The following is a 22,188-nucleotide window of genomic DNA, read 5'->3' as shown; positions in this document are numbered from 1 at the left end:
ATCGATTCACTGATCCACACCACCAGGATCTACAGCAATGACATCGGAATGTCATTCGGGCTGGATAAGTGTAGTCGAATGGTAACAAAGAGGGGGAAAGTAGTCAGAACCGAGGGGATCGTACTGCCAGAGGGCAACATAGCAGACATTGAGGATAGCTACAAGTACCTTGGAATCCCGCAGGCAAACGGGAACCATGAAGAGGCCACAAGGAAAGCAGCAACAATCAAATACCTGCAACGAGTAAGGCAAGTCCTGAGAAGTCAGCTGAATGGGAGGAACAAGATCCGGGCAATCAATACCTACGCCCTACCAGTCATCAGATACCCCGCTGGCGTTATAAGCTGGCCAAAGGAGGAGATGGAAGCCACTGACATCAAGACAAGGAAGCTCCTCACAATGCATGGCGGGTTTCACCCCAAATCCAGCACACTGAGACTATACACTAAGCGGAAAGAAGGAGGCAGAGGACTAGTGAGCGTCAAAGCCACTATCCAGGATGAAACATCGAAGATCCATGAGTACATCAGGAAGATGGCCCCGACTGATGACGTGCTCAGTGAATACCTCAGGCAACAGAAACCCAAGAAGGAAGAGGAGCAAGAACAGGAACCATCATGGAAAGATAAACCCCTGCACGGCATGTACCACCGGCAGATAGAGGAAGTGGCTGACATTGAAAAATCCTACCAGTGGCTGGACAAAGCTGGACTGAAAGACAGCACAGAGGCATTAATCATGGCAGCACAGGAACAAGCTCTAAGTACAAGATCAATAGAGGCTGGGGTCTACCACACCAGGCAGGACCCCAGGTGCAGGCTGTGCAAAGATGCCCCCGAGACGATCCAGCACATAACAGCAGGGTGCAAGATGCTAGCAGGCAAGGCGTACATGGAACGCCATAACCAAGTGGCTGGCATAGTGTACAGGAACATCTGCGGGGAGTATGGGCTGGAAGTCCCAGGGTCAAGATGGGAGACACCTCCAAAGGTGACTGAGAATGATAAGGCTAAGATCCTGTGGGACTTCCAGATACAGACTGACAAACTGGTAATGGCTAACCAACCGGACATAGTAGTGGTGGACAAGCAGAGGAAGAAGGCCATAGTGATAGACGTAGCAATCCCAAGCGATGGTAACATCAGGAAGAAGGAACATGAGAAGCTCGAGAAATACCAAGGGCTGAGAGAAGAGCTAGAAAAGATGTGGAAGGTGAAGGTAACAGTGGTCCCAGTGGTAATTGGAACACTCGGGGCAGTAACGCCCAAACTGGGAGAGTGGCTCCAACAGATTCCAGGAATGATATCTGAGATCTCTGTCCAGAAGAGCGCAATCCTAGGAACAGCTAAGATACTGCGCAGGACCCTCAAGCTCCCAGGCCTCTGGTAGAGGACCCGAGCTTGAAGGACAAAGACCGCCCACAAGGAGGGCGAGTGGGTCCTTATATATATATATATATATATATATATATATATATATATATATATATATATATATATATATATCTGTAGTGTGTACATATAGCAAAGGTGGGCAAGGAACAAGGTATTGGACTCAGCAGACGTGATCCGATCAGCGTGCAGGGGGTGAGGTCATCGGCGGATTGCGTCACCGTCACGTGACCGCCGTCGGAAGTGCGCTATATCACTACACTGGCTTCAGCGGACCCGGTCCATTCGGCAGGAGGAGAGAGCGCTGGCTAGCTTCGCCTTCACGGTCCAGGTTCGGCTCTCTTGCTTGTCTTTTTCCAAGCCTTTACAGAATGTATGACGGGGATGTGTTTCGGACATCGCCCGGCTAGGTTTCGTTGCTGTCTCTGGGGCGCTCGGTGCCAAGCCGCACCTGCACCTGTTTCGGAAACGATGCGAACGACCGTCTGGGCGAATTTATTCACGACCTTATTAAAAATGGCGGAGTTTAGCATTTTAAAGACTGTTTCAGTGTTTCTCTGTTTTTTTACGCGTTATACTGCGGCGCCGCTTGTTCGTCTGAGCAAAAGCCGTGTGAAACGGAGAAAGCTAAGCGGCTAATCTAGCTAAGGGCTAATGTGTCTCAAAAAAAGACTGGTTGCTGGCCTTCGCGGTCTGCCTTCCGCTTTTAGCCGTAATTAATAGGCGTTTCCTACCGAGAGGCTTATTATTTACGGTTCATCCATCGTAGTGAGTAACGCACGGACGCGACCGGCTTTGTCCAAACCGATGCCCGCATGTTCAGGGGTAGTGATGACAGGTGTGTGAGGCAGGGAGTATTCATTTCGGGACGGATCTCATTGGGATGCACCGGTGCGTTTGGACCGACGGCTCTGCACTGAATTCAAATAGCATGATTTATATATAGGTTAATGTCAAGAAGCGTGTGCGTCGACATACTCTTTTCAAATGAGTTCGATGGAATATCAATGGAAGGATGAATAACATAAGATGAGAGGATGGCTTTCTAATCCCAACGTTAATGCTTCAATATACAGTGCTTCATGGCGGCAGGCCCCACTCGATCACTATATTTGGATGATTCATGGTGATTTAAAGTCGATGATTTAGGGGGAAGGCAGGAGATGATAGGCTGCAGCGCCCAGCTTGGTTTCCCGAGAGCCTAGAGCGTTTCTGGGGATGTAATCGAGGCTTTATGAATGGGCACTCGTATGCGTTTGAGTCCCGTCAACTATAATTGATTTCACAGTACTGAATAATGTTAATAAATTACAAAGAAACCATTATAGAGAAGTGCACGCGAGGAGAACTGCATCGTCATTAAAAACATTTAGATACCTTATTTGTAGTGTACTTTGCAGTGTGTGCTCTGACTCGTCAATTGGTAGTCTGGGTAAAAAGCATTTTAATGACAATTGGGGTTTAGCTGATTCATTATGTTAATTCGATTTCGTTGGTTGTGTTTAATGTTTTGATTCGGATTGCTCTGACCTATATTTGCGCGGCTCTTGTTTGTAGCAGCTGAATTTCGCCATGCGTAAAAACGCCTTGTAAATTGTTAGAGGTGTGTTTTGTGTCCCTTTCCCAAGGTCTTGCGCTTAAAGTACTTGCGGTCCTAGTCTGATTTTTTTTTTCTCTCTCTCTCTCTGAAGGCCACACCGGACAAAACGGTGCTGGCAAGCCATCATGTGACCAAAGCAAAGGTTTACCAAGAGGTTTAAGGACTAAGGACGCAGTTTTATTAGGGTTACTGATGCTCTCTAGTCAGTATATTTAGGATGTGACCCGTACCTATGTTTACTTTTGATTGCAGTTTTAGAATTGTGATATATTGTTTCAGTGCTCTTCAACATATACATTAATATAATTTCGCCACCATTTCCTAGTGAGGGGTGCTGTGGTAGCATATCTGAGTATTTGAATAATATTTGAATATTATTATTATTAATGTAACTGCATGTATTATCTTAGTACAAAGGCAGTGTTCTTGGCATGTTGGTATATGACTCATGCCTTTATATTATAATCATCGTTCAGAATTAAAATTCAGATATAACAGCACGTCACTCATGATTTTATCCAATGTATTAGTTTTATTTTTTGATTTCAGTTGTCTTTCATTGTTTCTTTATTTTAGTACTTTAACTGTGCTTATACTGAACTGTTTATGAACTAGCAATTTTGCTTTTAAAAATGCTGGAATCGATTTATGTGTTACGTCGGTGTTTATGTGTCTGTGTGTGTATGTGTTGTTTTTTTCCATCTTCTTCCAGTCAGGTCATGTCTTTAACGATGGAGATGGATGTCAGTGGAGTATCCAGGACAGCCATGTCTGTTCTACCTGCTCCGGAGGCGAAGGCTACGCTGAAGTCCGAGTTGGAGAAGCCCCGCTGTGCCAGCACGCCCTGCTCTCCGATCAAAAGTACGGTTTCGGGATACCAGATCGTTCACATGAACTCCAATTACCTTGTGGGCTTCACCACCGGAGAGGAGCTCCTTAAACTGGCCCACAAGTGGTCATCCGACGCAGGAAATTCAGGAACCGACGCCTTACGGAGCCCGTGCACGAAGCCGGTGGATTTGGGTCTTCATCGAGCCTCTCGGATATACAAAACCAAGAATCGACACTACCAGCCTTACGACATTCCAGCAGTCAATGGGCAGAGGCGGAGAAGGATGCCCAGCTCAGGTGAAAACTACCTCAAGTCACTGCCTGGGGAGTCTGGAAAGGTACTTCACGGCTCTCTGCCGCTCTGCCTTTTGAATGGAAAGAGAGCGCATTCAAAATCTTTGGACTACCTCAACTTGGACAAAATGAGCGTCAAGGAGCCGGTGGACACGGAGGTCTTGCAGTACCAGCTTCAGCACCTCACCCTCAGAGGGGAGCGGCTGTTTACCAGGAACAAGACTTGAAGTGGACCCCGGGAACCGCTCGATTTTTGACACATCTCTCGAAATACACCCCCCCCCCCCAACACCCCCTCCCCAGCCATGTTCAGCTCCTCCCACAGAGCTTAGGCAGCGCTCCAGATATTTGTGTGTTATTTATCTTGTCATTTAATGAACCATTACACTGAGGATTAAACGTGAGAGCAGTCCACACACGAATAAATGAGTATGGGCAGCCCGACGTAGTGTGTGGTATTGCGAGAGTAACTTTAGATACTTAGAATACATTTCAAGAGTAGCAATAACACGTACATTCAGTAACTGAAGGAACGATGTTGATTTCTGTGAATCTGGCAATGTATCGATTTGCAGCTTTCCATTTTTTTTCTGCCTTTGCACTGTTACACACATTGAATATTTATGAAAACATTGCCTCAGAAGATACCAGAAGCACACTATCAATTTAAAATGACTTGTTGGATATTAGCACACCTATCAAGCTTACCTTCACCTGCATACATAAATGGAACGTCAGACCAACTGCTGCATTGTTCTGTATAAAAGGGTCTTTTAAGCAGATTTGTGGTGGAGAAGATTATTAGCAACATGTTTAGGGTAAGATTCGCTTAACTATCATCAAACTTGCTATATGCTGGAAATATGTTAGGGTTTATTTTGTTTGGTAATTTTTCTGTGTCGATCTTTCAGCAGGATTTTCGTAGGGGAAAACATGACTGAGGTGAAACTGGTTGTGCAGAAAATGGTTCCTTTAAAGCTCTTGTGTACACGCCTAATTTGTATTATACTTGTCACACAGGTGTGTAGGTTCTGAATGCATAGCTTTAGAAACCAAAGGATTTACTCGTGGGCATCCTATAAAAACTTGATGAACCGTTCTTTTGGCAATGTTTTTCATAGAATAACACAGGACAATCATCTGGAAAGTTCTCGCTCTTGGGAAAGACGGAACTGAGCCAGTGGTGTCACTGGCCCTGGTGTTTGAGCTTATGATGGTTTATTAGGAATCTGTAGGGCATCTCAATTTTTATTTGATTGATTTTTAAGGAGTTTTCAAATTGATTTAAGTGTGATTGAAACTGGTTGTATGAAGCACTGGGTTGGTTCTCAATATTTATGTAGGATAGAATATTCACATTACATGACTAAGATATTTGCAATTTTTGTACAGTGCTGAGAGCACTGTATGTGCTTTTGCTAAAATTAGTTTTTAATATTAAAACATTTCATTATGTAGTAATTTAAATTCTTTACCATTTGTTGGCCTGATGGATATCTTGATGTTGATTTAAAGTCGTGTATTTATGAAGTGTTTAACAAATCAGATTTAAAGCACCTTAATGCCACTTATTTGATTAATATCCATAGCAGAGAACGATTGTTAGCGTGGGTGACCTTTTTCTAAAGCAGCTCTAATAAAATGACATTTGCAGCTGATAGACTGTTAAAAAATCTTTGAATAACTTATCACACTCTTGGGGGTGGTTGGGTGGGTGAAGCTGTATGACAAATTTTCTGTGCAGCTACTGCGATTTAATTCTTAAGGCATCTTTTGCTGGTTTGTATTTTTTAAGACTGTGGTTGAGTACTGTAGAATTTTATTTAAAGTTTTAAATGTCTTACACTGAAAATATATTTATTACATGTTTCATTTTTACCAGGTTTCTGAGGTCTGCATAGGTTCATGCAACAACATGTGTGATGTTTACTGTTCCAATCTAATGCTCCAAACAAACTAAGAGCGTTCGGAAATTGTGATTTAAGACGATGAAAATTCTCCCCATTGTGGTCTTAAAGCTATTCTTTTAGAAGCTTAAAGCTTCTGTCCCATTTTCTGCTTTTATGGTTGTGTGCATATTTTTGACAATTTTGAACAACTTGCGCAGTTTTATGTCTCTGTGCAGTGAGCCTCCTCTGCCAGATCCCCCAGTGAGAATTTGCTTTTTCTGCAAAAATAAATGCCGTTTTTTGAATGTATCCACTTTTCAACAGCATCTATGACCTAGTTATTCAGTAGAATGTAGAAATTTATAAACCATTAACAAACATGCTATTTTTTTTGCTAGGGTGGAAACTGACTGTTAATAAATTCACAATTAATAGCTTCATTTGAGTGTGCCTCAATTTAAATAGACAAGGAAGGGAAATGTTAAAAGTCTGAATCTTTAATCTTTCGGTCTCTAAGTGCTTCTACGCCAGTTAACAAGAATATAGGTAGAATACATAGGCAATTCTCAAGGTTAAAAGTGACTTTTTGTCTACTAAAGATTGACATCTATTAATTAATTCTGTTATAAATTTGTGTTAGCTAGCTACGTGAAATATGAGTTGTAAACTTAGCGTACCGGTATTGACAGACAGATGTAATGTCTTTGGATTGCCATTATCATACATGTTTTACAATAAAACTTTCGTTTTATTGAATACATTCTATTGTTGAGGTGCATTAACAAATACGCATAGCTTCGCATCTAAGAATACCTTGGAGATTTCTCCTGCCCATAAACTCACACAGCACCTGTTTTCATGTGGAGCCCCCATGCTGAATGAGTCAACTGTACAAAAGCTTACATGACTGTTGATGGATGTGGTGTCAACAGACGTTGCACCACATTATGGAAGTTGAGCTTCCGTGTATTTTCTGCATCTGAAAAAAGGCCTTGCCCTGTCTAATCTTCAGTTACATGGCTTTTATGAGAGCAATAACAAAAGTTATTGAAATCATGCCTCCTCGTTACTTGTCTTTAGTAAGAATTGCTAATTTTGAGCCATTGTAACGCAGGGTGGAAATGGTGAACTCTTGCATGTGATTCATGGTGAAAGGCATTATGAAATTGCAGCACTACTGTAGCTGCAGTGCCTTTATACGGTCGTTTGCTTTTCAGTTCATTTCTCTGAGGCTCGTGTTGTGTGTTGTCTTTTTATTTGAAATGTTGCAATTTATTTGTTTAGGTGTTGCAGTTAAGTGGGGACTTTTAAACAAGCCGCAGAACCATGACTTTTGGATCTGCACTTGGCTGAATTACTGAATGGGTCTGCGTATGCTCTGTGATTCCATTGCAGTTTAAGCTTTTTGTGGTCGTACACTTGGCATTATTAAAACATTTGACTATCGACTGCTTCAGTGTCCATGTTTTACAGAGGGGACAGCTTCCCAAGCTAAATGACTGAGGAAAATCATTAAATTACAAATGAAGAGAACATGAGTTACTTAAGATTTGGCAATTACAGTATAGTGTGAATATAAAAAAAAAAAAAAATTAAAGCCAATAGTAGTAGTATCATTTATTGGTGGCATTTGTCATTGCACATATTAACTAATCTGAAGTACACACAAGTAATCTGCTTTTGAGAATCTAACATTTTAGAAAAATGAAATCAATAGATGGAAAATATCTCTAATTATTAAAGTAAATTTTAAGGTCAATCTTTTTAATTGTCTCTACTCTTTAACATATTGCACCCATCATTCATAACTTCTTACCCTGGACAGGTGTGCCAGAGTGGAGCCCAGGGTACATCCTGAAACACTTCACTCTGGGTAATAAGAGACACTCATTCACCCAACTGCATGTTTTTGGAATTGGGGCAGGGGCTCGAACCCTTAACCGTGGAGATAAAATGCTACACAACTGACCACTAATCTGTCTCCACTAGAACAGTGCAGTTTATTTTACATTTTATGACTTCAGGGCGGAGCTGGTAAACATGTTGCTTACTAAACTCAAACATGCTTAATGGGCAGAGCAAACCACTTAATTTCACCCCAAAAGCATAGGAAATTGAAGGATTTTAAATGAGAAACCACCATACACTTAACCGTCAATTCATGGGTAAGTATAGCCTTGATCTTGGTGGAAGAGGCACTGTTTCCACAGTGGGAAGACCCAGCAGAAGGCCAGTGAACCATCTCTCCAGTGCTGTAGGCCTATCCTGAAGCCGGACTGCAACCCTGGGCCTGGTCTCCTCAGCTAGTATGAAAATGACATCAGAGGTCAACTATGATGATGTAATGTTATAATGCAGTGAATTAGTGGATAGTGCTGTTCTGACTTAATTTAATCCAATGTTTCCTAATCCGGTCCACAGGGACCGACAGCAGTCTGTTTTTGCTCGGGAGGGATCAAAAACCTGGGCTGTCTGTGGGATCCCAAGGACTGGGTTGGGAAACATTGATTTAATCACTTACTGTAGGACAGTGGTTCTCAAACTCGGTCCTCAGGCGCTACTTCCGTGCTTGTTTTCCAGCTATCCTTGTTGATTACCTGGATCAGGTGTGTTCAGTGAGTCAGAAGCTGAAAGACAGCTGGGACTTGTGTGTGGGGCAGGGATAGCAGGAAAACAAGCAGGGCAGTGGGGCCCGGGGCCCGAGGCCCGAGTTTGAGAACCACTGCTGTAGGATAATATTGTGCATGTATAAAATGTATGTATTATATCATGAATTAAAAGTTAGTGCATTAAAATAAAAGTGGTAAAAGGCCAAATGAAACAACATTGTGAAAGATCTATACAATGTCAAATTCACCACATTAATGCCCTTATGCTATAGATACAACAGTATCAGGTCAAAACTACTGCTGTTCATTGATTGCTCAAAGTTTTGCAAAACTTTTTGTTGGAGGTAATTGAACAAAATCACGACCGTTGCATGTATTCTTATTGTTTTCCAATTTGCACTTGGCTGAATTGCCGAACACCCCCTAAATAGAATTACAGACTGGATTTAGGCCTCATAATGCTTGTATACATGTATACATCTTTCCTGAGTTACTATAGGCATTATAAGTACTACTTATAAGTTAATACTAAGTAGATAGATGAAAGAAAATGAACTTTATTAATCCTGAGGGGAAAACATATAATTACTTAACCTTAAACAATAATTTTGATATCTGACATTTTTCCTGTTACTTTCCTCCTGGTTAGAACATACTACCAAGGTGCTGTCCAGTAGGGGGCAGCAACAGGCCATAAGGCTCAGTACAAATGTATTCTTAATCAAGTTATGATTGAACATCAGATAACATCAGTTATGTTGAAAGGCAATAGCATTTTAATGCTATTCTTTTGCACATAAATATTGCTGTCGATTTTTCAAACTAACTGAAGGTGTGTTTTTTTTTTACTGTCTGATTTTTTATTTTTTTTTTAAAGAACCACTTTTTGATTCAATATTTATGCTACACAGATTCGTAACAGCGCTTTTTTATGTCAGTTCAGTTCTGTCCATCCATAAATGAAACTGAACAGGAGGCACTGTCCAAACCATTTCCATAAATGCCATATAATGCCTGTGGAGTTTGCATGCTCTCCCATGGGCTTTTCTCTACTGTTTTCTCTACATTTCCTTCCACAGTTCAAGAACATGCAGTTTGACTAAATGCAGTCCCGTACATGACCGTAGCCTGTGTGCACATGCCCTGTGATGGATTGCTATCCCACCCAGCATGTTTCTTGCCCTGTGCTTCCTAAAAAAATTGCATTAATTGGATTCATCTTGCTTTATTCACTCACAAATTGTAGAGATACTCAGTAAACAGTAATCACCATATGATCTGCCTTTGGACTGCTTTGCTCAGTTCTGTAAATCTTATTGTATGACTATGATTTCCTGTATATGGAGAATCAGTTGATATTTTCCCAGTTTTCCAGTGTTGTGCCACATAGTTTTTGATGTGAAGTCCTATTTTGCACAAGCTATGCTCAAGCTTTTTGTGCAAGCCTCTTGATAGCGATCATTTTTATTAACATTTTTACAAACATCATCGTCTGAACTTCCCTACATACCAGCACACGGATGGTAAATTGTATCTTTAAGATGAGGATTTCATCGTTGTCTTTTATTTTTGACAAAGTGCCCTTTTATGTAATTTGATATTAAGGCAAGGACATGACCCCCTTCCTCTGGGATAAAGTTAAACTTAATTACAACAACTACCCTTTTTCAATTACTACACAAAGAGGAACAGCCAACTTGTATTTTTTATGTACACCTCTTAGTCGGTGCCAAGAAAATCACGTGATAACGGAACAGAGTAATAACAGTCAGATATGTGATAACAGAACAGAACATGAAATCCTGCACTTCAGGATGCAAACAGCCGAAACCATTCAGTATCGTTTTGCCATTCCTTCTTTGGAATACTGAATATTAAGCCTATTTGATGGGAAATATGACCCAATTTTGGTGAAAAGTATCTCACAAAGCATCCTGAAATACTTTTTTTCTCCAGTGGGCTATATACGCTGAGAGAATCCCCGTCTGTTTCAGGCTTCTCTCGTTTTTGTTTTGAATCTGCATTAACATGAAAAAATGGAAAATAAGAACAAAGTGAGTATAGGAGAGCAAAAAGGCCAGCACTTGTTGATTATTTCTAACTATGGTTGCAAAGGGATGGAAAAGTTCCCACGCAAAGAAATTTTAAGATTTGGGAAATTTATAATACAATTTCCACATTATTGGCAAAGTTTTGACCGAGCAAGGCCTTTGAAATGGAGAAGGAATCCAGCAGTCATCCAAGCACATCTCGACCTTGGTGGAAGGGTCTGGTCACCAGCTGAAGCATTAATCGAACAAATCCAACATCAGCTGCCTCTGAGCACAGCTGGTCTCCCTTTGCAGTGCATTAATGTTCAATAATGTACATATAAACATCTTAAAAATTATTCTTTTTTTATTAGTGCACTGTATTTGTTTACAATATGTTTTTTTTTAATGTTTGACAACCGTTCATATACAGCAAAATCTAAATTCCCATAAATCCCCAAAAATTCCCATGGAAAGTTTGAGTGATCTTACTCTGAGGGGGTGTGGCTCAGCAGGTTAGGACACTGTGTCTGTCATTAGACAGTCACCAATTCAGATGCTGTGATCAAGAGCATGATTTCCCTGCTGGGCCATTAAGCAAAACCCTTAACCTTAACTGCTCCCAGGACTGGCTGAATCATGTTCTAAATAAATAGAACACTTCTGGGTGGTGTGTGGCTCAGGGGGTAGGCCATTGGTTCAAATCCCACAGTCTGAAGAGTAGCTTCCCCGTTGGGCCCTTGAACAAGGCTTTTAATCGCCAATTGCTCCATGGACTGGCAAACCCTGCTTTCTCAAAAGTGTATGTAATCACTTTCGGCTAAAGCATCTGCATTATAAACAATCTAATTAGGGTGACCTTGGTTGACAAACCGCTGTCTGCTTAAGCATACTCAACACTGGTAGCTGGAACATGGAAAAAAAGAGGTTAAGATCTTAGCATGGGGTGTCTTGATACGTGATTACAGAACCATAATGTGCAAGCCGTACTGTTAACTTAGTGAACTTCTCGGAAGTCAGTAACTTCATTCAATAATTTGCACGTACATCAAAAAGGTATTTAAAGAGCCAGATAAGAGGACATTAATTTAATCTAATCTTGAAGTCCTGAATACATAACCAGCTTATCTGTGGAGATGAAATTTACTACTTATATTGCATATTATATACGTCAAAGGTTTTTTGTTTAAGCCATATACAAACATAAGATTCCAGTCATCACAAAAGGAAGTTACTGGAAAAGGAGGAATGATCTTATCACATATTCCTGTAAGTAAAAAAAACTTAAGATGTAAACACAACATAATACAGTTTTGTTTCCAGCAAAACTAAATCTAGGAAACTACAACCAAGGTGGTTTACTAAGGAAATGAAGAATAAAGTCAGGAGGAAAAGGGCTCTCTTCCACAAATGGAAATTAACTAATGATTTAAAAATTAAGCAGGAGTATTTAAGTTTACAGGTTGAGTTAAAAAACATTAGAATCTCTAAGAGAAATGTCAAAAGAAAAATAGCATTGGAGACTAAGGATGACAATAAAAGTTTCTTCCAATATTTTAACTCCAAAACAGCTCTAAAAGTTGAAATCGCTAATTTGCAGGATAGTATGGGCCTTATAATTGAAAATGAAATTGATATAGTAAATGAGTTTAATGATTATTTTTACAGGGGGTGGCTTGGTGGTTCAGTGGTTAGTACTGTTGCCTCACACCTCTGGGACCTGGGTTCGAGTCTCTGCCTGGGTCACATGTATGCAGAGTTTGCATGTTCTCCCCATGTCGTCGTGGGGTTTCCTCCAGGTACTCTGGTTTCCCCCCCACAGTCCAAAAACATGCTGAGGCTAATTGGAGTTGCTAAATTGCCCGTAGGACTGCATATGTGAGTGAATGGTGTGTGAATGTGCCCTGTGATGGGCTGGCCCCCCATTCTGGGTTGTTCCCTGCCTCATGCCCATTGCTTCCGGGATAGGCTCCGGACCCCCTGCGACCCAGTAGGATAAGTGGTTTGGAAAATGGATGGATGGATTATTTTACACAGGTGTTCACAGTAGAGAACATAAGTAACTTACCACCATTTAGTACGATACAGTATATGTATAACTGAGGCTGATGTGGTACTAAGCCTAGCTAAGCTCAAAATAAATAAATTGCAGGACCCTGATGGCATCTTACCTATAGTTTTAAAAGAGATGAGGGATATTCTTAGCCAACCTTTAACTTTAATATTCCAGAAATACCTGCAGGGGAACAAGGACACGTAGGGAGGCTCTGTGCGTACCAAAGTTAACCTATTGACGCAGGCTGTGGTGGCAGCTGCTAGGCATAGCAGCTGCTAGGATAACGTACCGAACAACATGGTGTACCAGATAAGGCGAAATTGCCAGAAAGTGGAAAAGTATGGACAGGGGCGGGGGCCGCTTGTAAAAGGGTATAAGACACACATGAATAGTAAGGAAGTCGAACTCTGTCGGAATACGGTGTGTCACAGAGTTCCCAGATCTGTTGGAATAAAAGGTTATTGGACAACTCATCCACGCCTCCAGGTGATCTCTTCTCATCTACGGACCCGGTGGAGTCGGCGTACTCCAACAGTACCTTCTGATTGGAAGCATGCTAATATAATGCCCATACTGAAAAAAGGGATAGAAGTAACCCAGCAAACTATAGGCCAATCAGTTTAACTAACATTACTACTAATATTAACTATAGTCCAAGTGAGTTTAAGACAAGGGAAGTGATGCTACGATTATATAATTCCTTGGTAAGACCCTACCTAGAATATTGTGTACAGGTTTGGTCACCATACCTTAAGAAGGACATTGCTGCCTTGGAAAAGGTGCAACATAGGGCTACGAGAATGATTCCTGGTCTTAGAGGAACGTCTTATGAGGAGAGGTTAGCTGAGTGGAATCTGTTTAGCTTCAAGCAAAGGAGACTAAGGGATCCAGGAATATAAGATTCCAGCAGGTCAGGATGCTGTTCAGCCAAATGGCTATTTCCATAGTAGTTTAAATACTAGAACTTGTGGCCATAAGTGGAAATTAGCTGGAGAACATTTTAAAACGAACTTGAGGAAGGACTTCTTCACACAACGTGTAGTTAGAGTATGGAATTATCTTCCTGCTAGTGTAGCACAAGCTAAAACCTTGGGTTCTTTTAAATCAGAGCTAGATAAGATTCTCCCCAAAGTTCTCCCCAAAAGAGCTTGATGGGCCAAATGGCCTCCTCCCGTTTGTAAATTACTTATGTTCTTATTTTACAAAATCTGTCATTTTATACATGTAATTTTACAAAATCTGTTATAAATCATGATGAACCAATTGCCTGACTGGATCACCATTTATTCTTCTGTTAACACCAATAACCCTCGCCATTTTTATTACTTATAAACATAATAGGCGGGCTATGCATTAATACAGCCTTAATCGCCTAAATAAGGCTTTGTACAGTTCCATAGTGGCAACTGCCATGATCCTGAAAAACTCTTGAAATATTGTTAAAATTTTGCTTACAGCCGTCCTACGTTCTGTAGCTGTTCATACATTCAACTTCAAACAAGCATGACTCATTCATCAAAAATCCCAAAACATACCATGAACCAGCATAACCATTTTAAGTCCTCGCCATGAATCCGCGAAACCGCTGGCCTAATTCATAATGAGGGCCAGTCAGCCCAGTTATGCTACACTGGGTTTTATTAGCCATGGCATTTCTGTGTTCGAAGCTAGTGATTGGTTACCATGGAGATTGAAAAGGTTCTCCAAACCCAGTTATTTTGTTCTGCCTTCCCCTCATTTCTTAGAAATTCTTCTAGAGCAGGTGCTGGGTGTTATAATATAATTATCTGTTGCTTTGTTAGCAATCAAAAGTGAAATCCCTTTCCTTTATGGTTGTCTTGTGCCTCTATCTAAAATATAAGAATATTTTATATCAATAAAGTTTATATAATCTAATCTAATGACAAAAAAAATCATTAATAAACTGTGGCTCATCACAGCTGACAAACATATTATTCTCGGTACCTAATGCTTGTCACTAGTAGCTGGACTTCATGTGCATCTACTCACACATAGTGTAGTGAATTCAGATTAAAGTTACAGTCATAATTTGGCTGCTGCAATCAACCAGACTTCACTTCTCTAGGCCCTTTGTAAACTCAACACTATGAACAATGAAGTAACTTTGCAAAGATAATCTTATTCCTGTTTTGGCAATTACATACCTGGTTTGTAGCCCTGGCAACCTGAAATACCCCTGGCAACCTAAGCCAATTGCTCTAAGAATGTCTGATGCTGCTTTCTCAAAAAGTAGCAGTAGTGATAATAATAATACATAAACAAACGAATGTATGTTGCATTGGACAAAAGCTGGTTTGGGATAAAAATCTCGGGGACCAACAGGCAGAAGACCTGGCATTATAGATGGATGGCCCAGTTTTATCCAAATGAGTCCTGGTTATGGGTGTCGTTAGATCAGCTCAGTCATCAACAGAAAGATAGTTTTTGTAGGGAGTAAAACGGGTAACTCAAGAGCAGAACAGGTGTCAGTGAATCAGTATATTACCACGTTTGCTGTGCATCGCTTCTGCTAAGAGAAAATCTGTGGGGTGGAAGGTTAGTGTCGCTACAGGAAGCAACTGGACCTTCTGCCTTCGGTTACCCCAGTCATTCCAGCAGGAAACAAAGCAAGGAAAAGGTAGTCGAATACTGTGACTCACAAAGACTTAAAATGTACACTGAATGTTCATGATGCACTCAACCATATTAATGGCTTAATAGTAGCTATCTAGATGTAGAGTTGTCCAGTGAATTAAAAACTCACATTGCATTCCCACTCAGACAAAGGCTTTGGCCTCTGCAGTGCGCCAACTCACACTCAGCATGTGAAGGAGAATGTCTCGGCTTGCATTTTCCTCAGCAGCTGCATGATGTACTTGCAAGACCTAACAGGTATTGACACAGTCAGCAGAAGTACATCAGCAGTCACTTCTTGCTCCATGAGGTCCCTGGAGCTCCCAGTATAAAATGCCTCCGTCATTTTTGTCACTATTCAAAAATCAAGACTTTATTGTCACATGCAGCATAAGCTATCAGTTACACTATACAATGAAAAGCTTATGCTACGTGTCCTTCTGACTCTATAAGACAATAGATATGAGTACAACTATGCACAGGCACCTATGGGCAAGTTGGTGACTCTAATTAAACCTCAGCATGTTTTTGGTCTGTGGGGGGAAACTGGAGTACCTGAAGGAAATCCCATGACAACACAGAGAACATGTAAAATCCACACCCATGGTCCTAGATGTGCTAACTACTGCACCACTGTGCTGCCCCACTTGTCAAAAAAATCTTAATGGATACTATTATAATCTCTATATTTTCTGTTTGTGTATATGTGTCACCACCTTTTATTATCCATCCATTTTCCAAACCGCTTATCCTATTGGGTCGCGGGGGGTCCGGAGCCTATCCCGGAAGCAATGGGCACGAGGCAGGGAACAACCCAGGATGGGGGGCCAGCCCATCGCAGGGCACACTCACACACCAGTCACTCTCACATGCACACCTATGGGCAATCCAGCGACGCCAATTAGCCTCAGCATGTTTTTGGACTGTGGGGGGAAACCGGAGTACCCGGAGGAAACCCCACGACAACATGGGGAGAACATGCAAACTCCACATGTGACCCAGGCGGAGACTCGAACCCGGGTCCCAGAGGTGTGAGGCAGCAGTGCTAACCACTGCACCACCATGCCGCCCTACCTTTTATTATATTTTATTATATTGTTATAAAAGCTACATCGGAATTCCTGAATTTTAATGTTACTAACAGTTATTAGTACTGACCTGTTTATATTGCAAATGCTGTGCTGGTCACTACTGTGGTGATTATGCTGTACATTTTTGAGTGTTTTTAACATCTTAGAAAACAATTTAGAAAAAATTTAAAAGAGTGCTTCAATTTGACTCCTTTTGTATACAGTGTTACTTGCGATGGCCTTTGTATCAGTTATAACAATATTTCTCGATCCGGTCCTTGGGGACACACAGCCAGTCCACAATTTTGCTCCCTTCCAACTCCCTACCAGAGCTGAAAGGGAGCAAAAATGTGTACTGTCTGTAGGTCCCTGAGCACTAGATTGGGAAATACTGAGTTACAAATTGGTCATAGCTGCATGTGCAAATTATTTCCTAATCTGTTTTCATGTATTTGAGAAACCAGTTTGGCTGCTAAACAATTCCAAAGTTCCTCTTTTCTCTATTTTGGTGTGCAAATTAAAGGCCTCTTCAGCGAATTACGTTCAATCAAAGACCACAGAATTTAAACTGATCCATTGGGCAGTCACCCATTCTTTCAAAATGGCTGCAGTAGTGTTCAGTGTTCATTCCTCTACCTGATGTTTATGGACTAAGCTCATGGAGCTTATGAGGACTAATGGCATATGTCTGAAAAATTGCTTTAGACCACAAATAATAAAAAAACAAGGCAATAATGATTGAATAAATAAATAAGTTGTAGAAATAGTGCAGGTTTTAACCAGGGCTGTGCAGCGGGTTTGGTTGTACATTACCTAAGTTTAGAAATATACATGTGAAAGCAGTAGATGTGTAAGGCAGTTCTATACCATTACCATTTGTTAAATGCAATTAATGCATAAAGTAACCAATGCAGATAGCTGGTAAACTTATGAATTTGATTTTTCAATGGAATCACAAAGAGGGGTGATGACTTAAAAATATGTTGAAGATTCTGATGGCATGAGGAAAGAACTTGTTACACACAATGTACACTAAGGCAGATGGCACTAAGATACATAATTTCATATAGAATGCAAAGGCTTGAATAATAAACAAGATTTCTGTTACTTCAAATTCATTTGATTTTAACTGACAAAAAAAGGACCCATTTCAGTTTTCAGTCTTTACATTTATTAATGTCCCAAACTGTACATAACTGGGAAGTGTCTCATTTTGTTGCTTTCATAACACAATGTTCCATGTACATGTCTGCACATCTTCGGTTGACCTTTAAGGGATTACTTGGCCAAGCTGAAGGACGCCCCGCAAACACAAACCTTGAATCAGCAGAATGGAATCTTTCATTACTCTATCAGAATTAAACAAATAGTACTGACTGTGCAAATCACAGCCCTCCTATTTATATTGGGGCATCGCTTGAGGGACTTTACCATTTTACACTGACTTGTTCAGAGAGCTTTACTACTTCCAGAATGAAAGCTGTTCTCTTTCTTGTTTTCGGCCTTTTGGCCGTCGCAAATGGCAAGATTTTCACCCGGTGTGAGTTGGCACAGAAACTCGAGGCTTCAGGAATGGATGGGTATCATGGGTACAGTCTGGCAGACTGTAAGTTGGCAAATTCCTCTTTATACATCTTACACAGTAGTCAGCTGGTTGAGTCATTTGGGAATGCAAATGCTAATGTCAAAAGTTAAAATTGTTTGGTTTTGCCCAGGGGTCTGTTTGGTCAAATGGGAGTCAGACTACAACACAGAAGCTATCGACCATGACAGTGATGGATCAACGGACTACGGCATTTTCCAGATCAACAGCCGCTGGTGGTGCAACAATTACCAGACACCTACGTCAAATGGTTGTGGTATCGACTGTAGCGGTGAGTAGAACAAAACCTCATCAAATGCAGTAAGGAGCGAGAGAAGTACCTTGATAGAAAAATGCACACCAACCAGCCAGGTTTTAACAGTGAGTATAAAATGAGAGATAAGAGAAGGCTTTGGGTTTTCAAATATTTAGTCAGCTCACATTTTCATTTGTACTGCACCTTCAAATGCACAACAGATAACATTGTCTTATTTGGTCATTCTTTCGCAGAACTGCTGTCTGACAACATTGACGTAGCCATCCAGTGCGCCAAGCGTGTGGTCAGAGACCCCAATGGCATGGCTGCTTGGTAAGAATGCATTCAATCCCTGTCTGGTTAGCATGAAGTTTAGCTGAATCTGTTGAAGAATAACATAGCATTTTATATGGATTCCACAAACTCATGTTAGTTTTTGATCTATCAAATTCCGCTCCTGATGTAGGGTAGAGGCTTTCAGATTTGTGTTGTTTTTATATGTTTTCCCCAGTCCTGAGATCTCTTGATAATTTGTGTCATTTTGATCGTCAGGTATGGCTGGGACGCACACTGCCGTGGTCGTGATCTGAGCTCCTACGTTGAAGGCTGTGGGGTGTGAAGCATACTTCCTGTTATGAGAAAACTACCACCACAAAGCTTCTTACCCTCTGATTTTAAATGGTTGTTTACTTCATACACTTAGCAAAGGATTTATCAGTGATACAGAGGGGAATCAATCCATCCAGTGAAGAGAAAGTCACAATTTTACAATCTTGCTTGCTACTCACAATCTATCTTGCTGAAAATTAAAAAAAGCAAAATATGATTAAATGTTGACTAGAACCACGTGTCAGATGATTGTCTTGCCTTATTGTCTGTTGATTTGTTCCAGCTGTTCCTCATTCGCCGTGTTTGAGCATTTGTTCTGACAACAATGGCCATTATGCTCCTGTTCGTTTTCCCTTTTGCCAATCAGTGTCCTCTCTCCCATTTTGGTAAATCCACCCACTCTTAAATAAAGTCCCTATTCCTTCCTCTTATAACTGTGTCATGTGATTGATTCTATTGCCAAGTCTTACTAAACTTGTTTGTTGTTTTGCAATGGAATGCCAGCCAAACCACCCTATATGTCACGGGGAGAAAATGCAAACTCCACACAGAGAGCTAAGACAGGATTCAGACAGGTGTGAAACAATACAACAAACCATTGAACCACTGCCACACAAGAGTGGTTTCCATTGTGCTAAAATTGGCATATGTCAACAAATATTTACCTAATTGCTCATTTGGTGACTTTGGATAAGATTCAGAGAGGACCTTATACAGTAGTTGTACAGGTACAGTTGTTTTGTTACACTTGGCTAGCAGGCGGTTTGAGCATTTCCTTCCTCTGATTGCCCTTTAGAGGAGATTATAAGATTTCTTCACTTAGTTCTTCTAAATGTGTACAGTATTAAACAAAACTCATTGCCGTGCCCGTAGGTCCATCACTTTTTTTTTTTTTGGGGGGTGGGGGGGGCTTACTTTGGTTTGGAAAGTAAATGCAAATTGAAAATGAATTTTTCCCTAATTTGGTGTTTCTACTCCCCTGCACAGAGAAAAATCAAGCCTTCACTTATTTCCTCCAGCTAACATGTTCCTCATTTTACCTGTATAATTGCAAACTTCGCCCCCCCCCCCCACACACACACACACAATGCCCTCCCCTTTAAATTCTGCCATTACATAAAAGGTGGTTTACAGTAAGTTGGTCTATTCGGATGTCTCCACTTTTCGCAAAATGAAATTGTTCATGTTTTTCGTTTCGGTCCTGCTGGTAACAGCAAGTGCTAAGATTTTTGAGCGATGTGAGTTGGCACGGAAACTCAAGGCTTCAGGTTTGGATGGGTACCGTGGGTACAGCCTGCCTAACTGTAAGTCTAACAGTTTCACTTCACCCTGTCACATTGTTTGTATGTTCCTCAGGATCTATATTCTGAAGCCCTAAGCTGCTCATAGTGATTGCTGTTGCTTGTATGTGCCATGTTATGGACTGACCCCACATCTCAGGTATCTACTGCATTCTCTTGCACTTTCTGAAATAGGCTTGGTCATCATAGCCATGCATTGGTCACTGGTTATGCAAAATAAATGTACAGATAAATGGATGAATTTCCGTCCAAAGTGCTACATAAAGGGAATAATTCCATACTAGTAAGAATAGAAGCATATGGCTGAAAAATCAGCATTGTGGTGAGCACTGTTACCTCACACTTCTGGACCAGGGTTCAACTCTCTGCCATGGCTCCCTGTGTGTAGAGTTTGCAAGCTCTCCCCGTGCGTGAGTGTGTCCAGTGATGGGTTGGTGCCCATAGCCTCCGGGATATGCTCCAGATCTCCCAAGACCCTGAATCGGATAAGTGGTTACAGAAATGACTAAAAAAGATGACTAAGAAAATATACAAAAAACTCATGTGTGTCTATCCATCTAGTCACCATCCACTTATCCTGATCATGGTGTCATGGATAAATTGTTGGTCTTGAACTATTATTGATATTAATTAAATATTATTTCTGCTTCCATTTCCCAGGGGTCTGTTTGGTCAAATGGGAGTCTAAGTACAACACATCTGCCATCAACCGAAACTCTGATGGCTCAACGGATTACGGCATCTTCCAGATTAACAGTCGCTATTGGTGCAATGACTCTAAAACCCCTCGTGCCAAGAATGGCTGTGGCATCATTTGTAACCGTAAGTAAAGACATTCATCATGTGCAGTAGGATTAGAAAGGTGATATGTCATTCATCCATCCATCCATCCATCCATCGTCTATTCACTTACTCAGTACACAGTCACAGGGGACCCTGAAGTCTATTGTACCCCATTCTGTCTGAGATCAAGACTCAAGATCATTGAAACTTAATGCCAAAAGCATGAGAAATGGGGCACTTGACACACTGGGCTCCCTGAAAGGCTTGTGTTGTCAAATAATTAAAAGGCTCTCATTTTAGTACACTTTTAAAATTCCCCCACATATGACTCTAGTTACTTCTAAGAGTGAGAAAAGCTCAGCCCCGTATATGTGGGTAAATGTGTGAATAACATGAAACTATTTGACTGCAGGGCATGGGCCAGAGTGTGGCGCACTGGGTTAGGATGCTGAGTTTGGAAGGTTGCTGGTTCAAATCATGAGGATGGTAGAGTGATTTCACCACTCTTGTGCAAGGCCCTTATTCCCAGTTACTCTAGGGGCCGGTTGCTTTCTCAAATATATGTTGCTTTGGATTGTCTGCTGAATAATCAAAGATGCATGTGTACATTACACCTTCAAAGACCTGACTGGCAACATGGTCCCCTGGTCATTCTCCTGCAGAACTGCTGACTGACAACATTGACGTTGCCATCAAGTGTGCCAAGCGTGTGGTCAGCGACCCCAAAGGGATGGCAGCCTGGTAAGAGCTAGTGTTTGATTAGCACAACTGGTGGAACAATGTTCAGTTTTTATTGTCTTTCTGAATTATGCAGGTACGGAGTCCCACATATTATATATTCAACTATAATTGTCTGGTACTTGGGTAACACAGTGAACCTCTGCTAAGCTATGGTAGAATTTGCATTATTATTGCTCTTCTGACAAATCTCTGAATTATGTTCCATTGTCCCTTTGCTAATTTGTGTCATATCGGCCATCAGGGTGGCCTGGCGGAATAACTGCCGGGGTGGCGACCTGAGGCAGTACACTGCAGGCTGTGGGGTCTGAATCAAAACGCCCAGGAGCCAGAACATGCCCGTCGTGCGACTACTTGCTGATACTTTCTTCAAACCACTTATGGGGCCACTGTATGGAAATCATCAGACTTTCTTAAACATATTTAAACAGTCGCTGTCACTTTGAACAATGACATATCAATAAAGAGTGAAGTTAACATGTTTATCCAGTGGGTGGCAGTAATAGGCCATGTTG

General features: G+C 41.2%; 3 protein-coding genes and 1 long non-coding RNA gene across 5 annotated transcripts in view; 3 read left to right on the top strand and 1 right to left on the bottom strand.

Moving 5' to 3' along the window:
* Window positions 1-1,576: 1,576 nt before the first annotated feature.
* Window positions 1,577-7,451, top strand: macir (macrophage immunometabolism regulator). The gene is made up of 2 exons (XM_049020959.1): window positions 1,577-1,722; window positions 3,704-7,451. The coding sequence occupies exon 2, from the start codon at window positions 3,711-3,713 to the stop codon at window positions 4,341-4,343; it is 633 nt and encodes a 210-aa protein (XP_048876916.1). The 5' UTR covers window positions 1,577-1,722; window positions 3,704-3,710; the 3' UTR covers window positions 4,344-7,451.
* A 156-nt stretch (window positions 7,452-7,607) lies between these two features.
* On the bottom strand, window positions 7,608-20,804 carry LOC125746677 (uncharacterized). Its single transcript, XR_007399033.1, has 2 exons — window positions 20,489-20,804; window positions 7,608-8,308 (listed from the first exon to the last, which is right to left on the bottom strand). It is a non-coding gene; the product is annotated as an uncharacterized LOC125746677 (long non-coding RNA).
* LOC125746674 (lysozyme C-like) lies at window positions 17,645-19,271 on the top strand. Its single transcript, XM_049020972.1, has 4 exons — window positions 17,645-18,010; window positions 18,120-18,278; window positions 18,497-18,575; window positions 18,795-19,271. Exons 1-4 carry the CDS (start codon window positions 17,878-17,880, stop codon window positions 18,859-18,861), a joined length of 438 nt encoding a protein of 145 aa, XP_048876929.1. The 5' UTR covers window positions 17,645-17,877; the 3' UTR covers window positions 18,862-19,271.
* Window positions 19,954-22,188, top strand: part of LOC125746672 (lysozyme C II-like) — a 93,850-nt gene continuing 91,615 nt past the window's right edge. The window contains exons 1-4 of one of the 2 annotated variants that reach the window (XM_049020970.1): window positions 19,954-20,155; window positions 20,813-20,974; window positions 21,598-21,676; window positions 21,918-22,158. In XM_049020970.1, the coding sequence (XP_048876927.1) occupies window positions 20,023-20,155; window positions 20,813-20,974; window positions 21,598-21,676; window positions 21,918-21,984 (441 nt within the window). In that variant the 5' untranslated portion in view covers window positions 19,954-20,022 and the 3' untranslated portion in view covers window positions 21,985-22,158. Of the gene's footprint in view, window positions 20,156-20,812; window positions 20,975-21,597; window positions 21,677-21,917; window positions 22,159-22,188 lie in introns of those variants that run through there. The other variant, XM_049020965.1, reaches the window with a different exon arrangement.

This window comes from Brienomyrus brachyistius, chromosome 7 (assembly GCF_023856365.1).
Source record: "Brienomyrus brachyistius isolate T26 chromosome 7, BBRACH_0.4, whole genome shotgun sequence".
Classification (NCBI taxonomy): Eukaryota; Metazoa; Chordata; class Actinopteri; order Osteoglossiformes; family Mormyridae; genus Brienomyrus; species Brienomyrus brachyistius.
Note: the sequence above shows the minus strand (reverse complement) of the source record. Positions and strands in the feature narration are given on the sequence as shown.

Coding starts and splice junctions, on each gene's coding strand:
- macir (XM_049020959.1), top strand. CDS start 3,711: ATGTCTTTAACGATGGAGATGGATGTCAGTGGAGTATCCAGGACAGCC.
- LOC125746674 (XM_049020972.1), top strand. CDS start 17,878: ATGAAAGCTGTTCTCTTTCTTGTTTTCGGCCTTTTGGCCGTCGCAAAT. Junction 18,279..18,496: donor TTGTGGTATCGACTGTAGCG/GTGAGTAGAACA, acceptor ATTCTTTCGCAG/AACTGCTGTCTGACAACATT. Junction 18,576..18,794: donor CCCAATGGCATGGCTGCTTG/GTAAGAATGCAT, acceptor TTTGATCGTCAG/GTATGGCTGGGACGCACACT.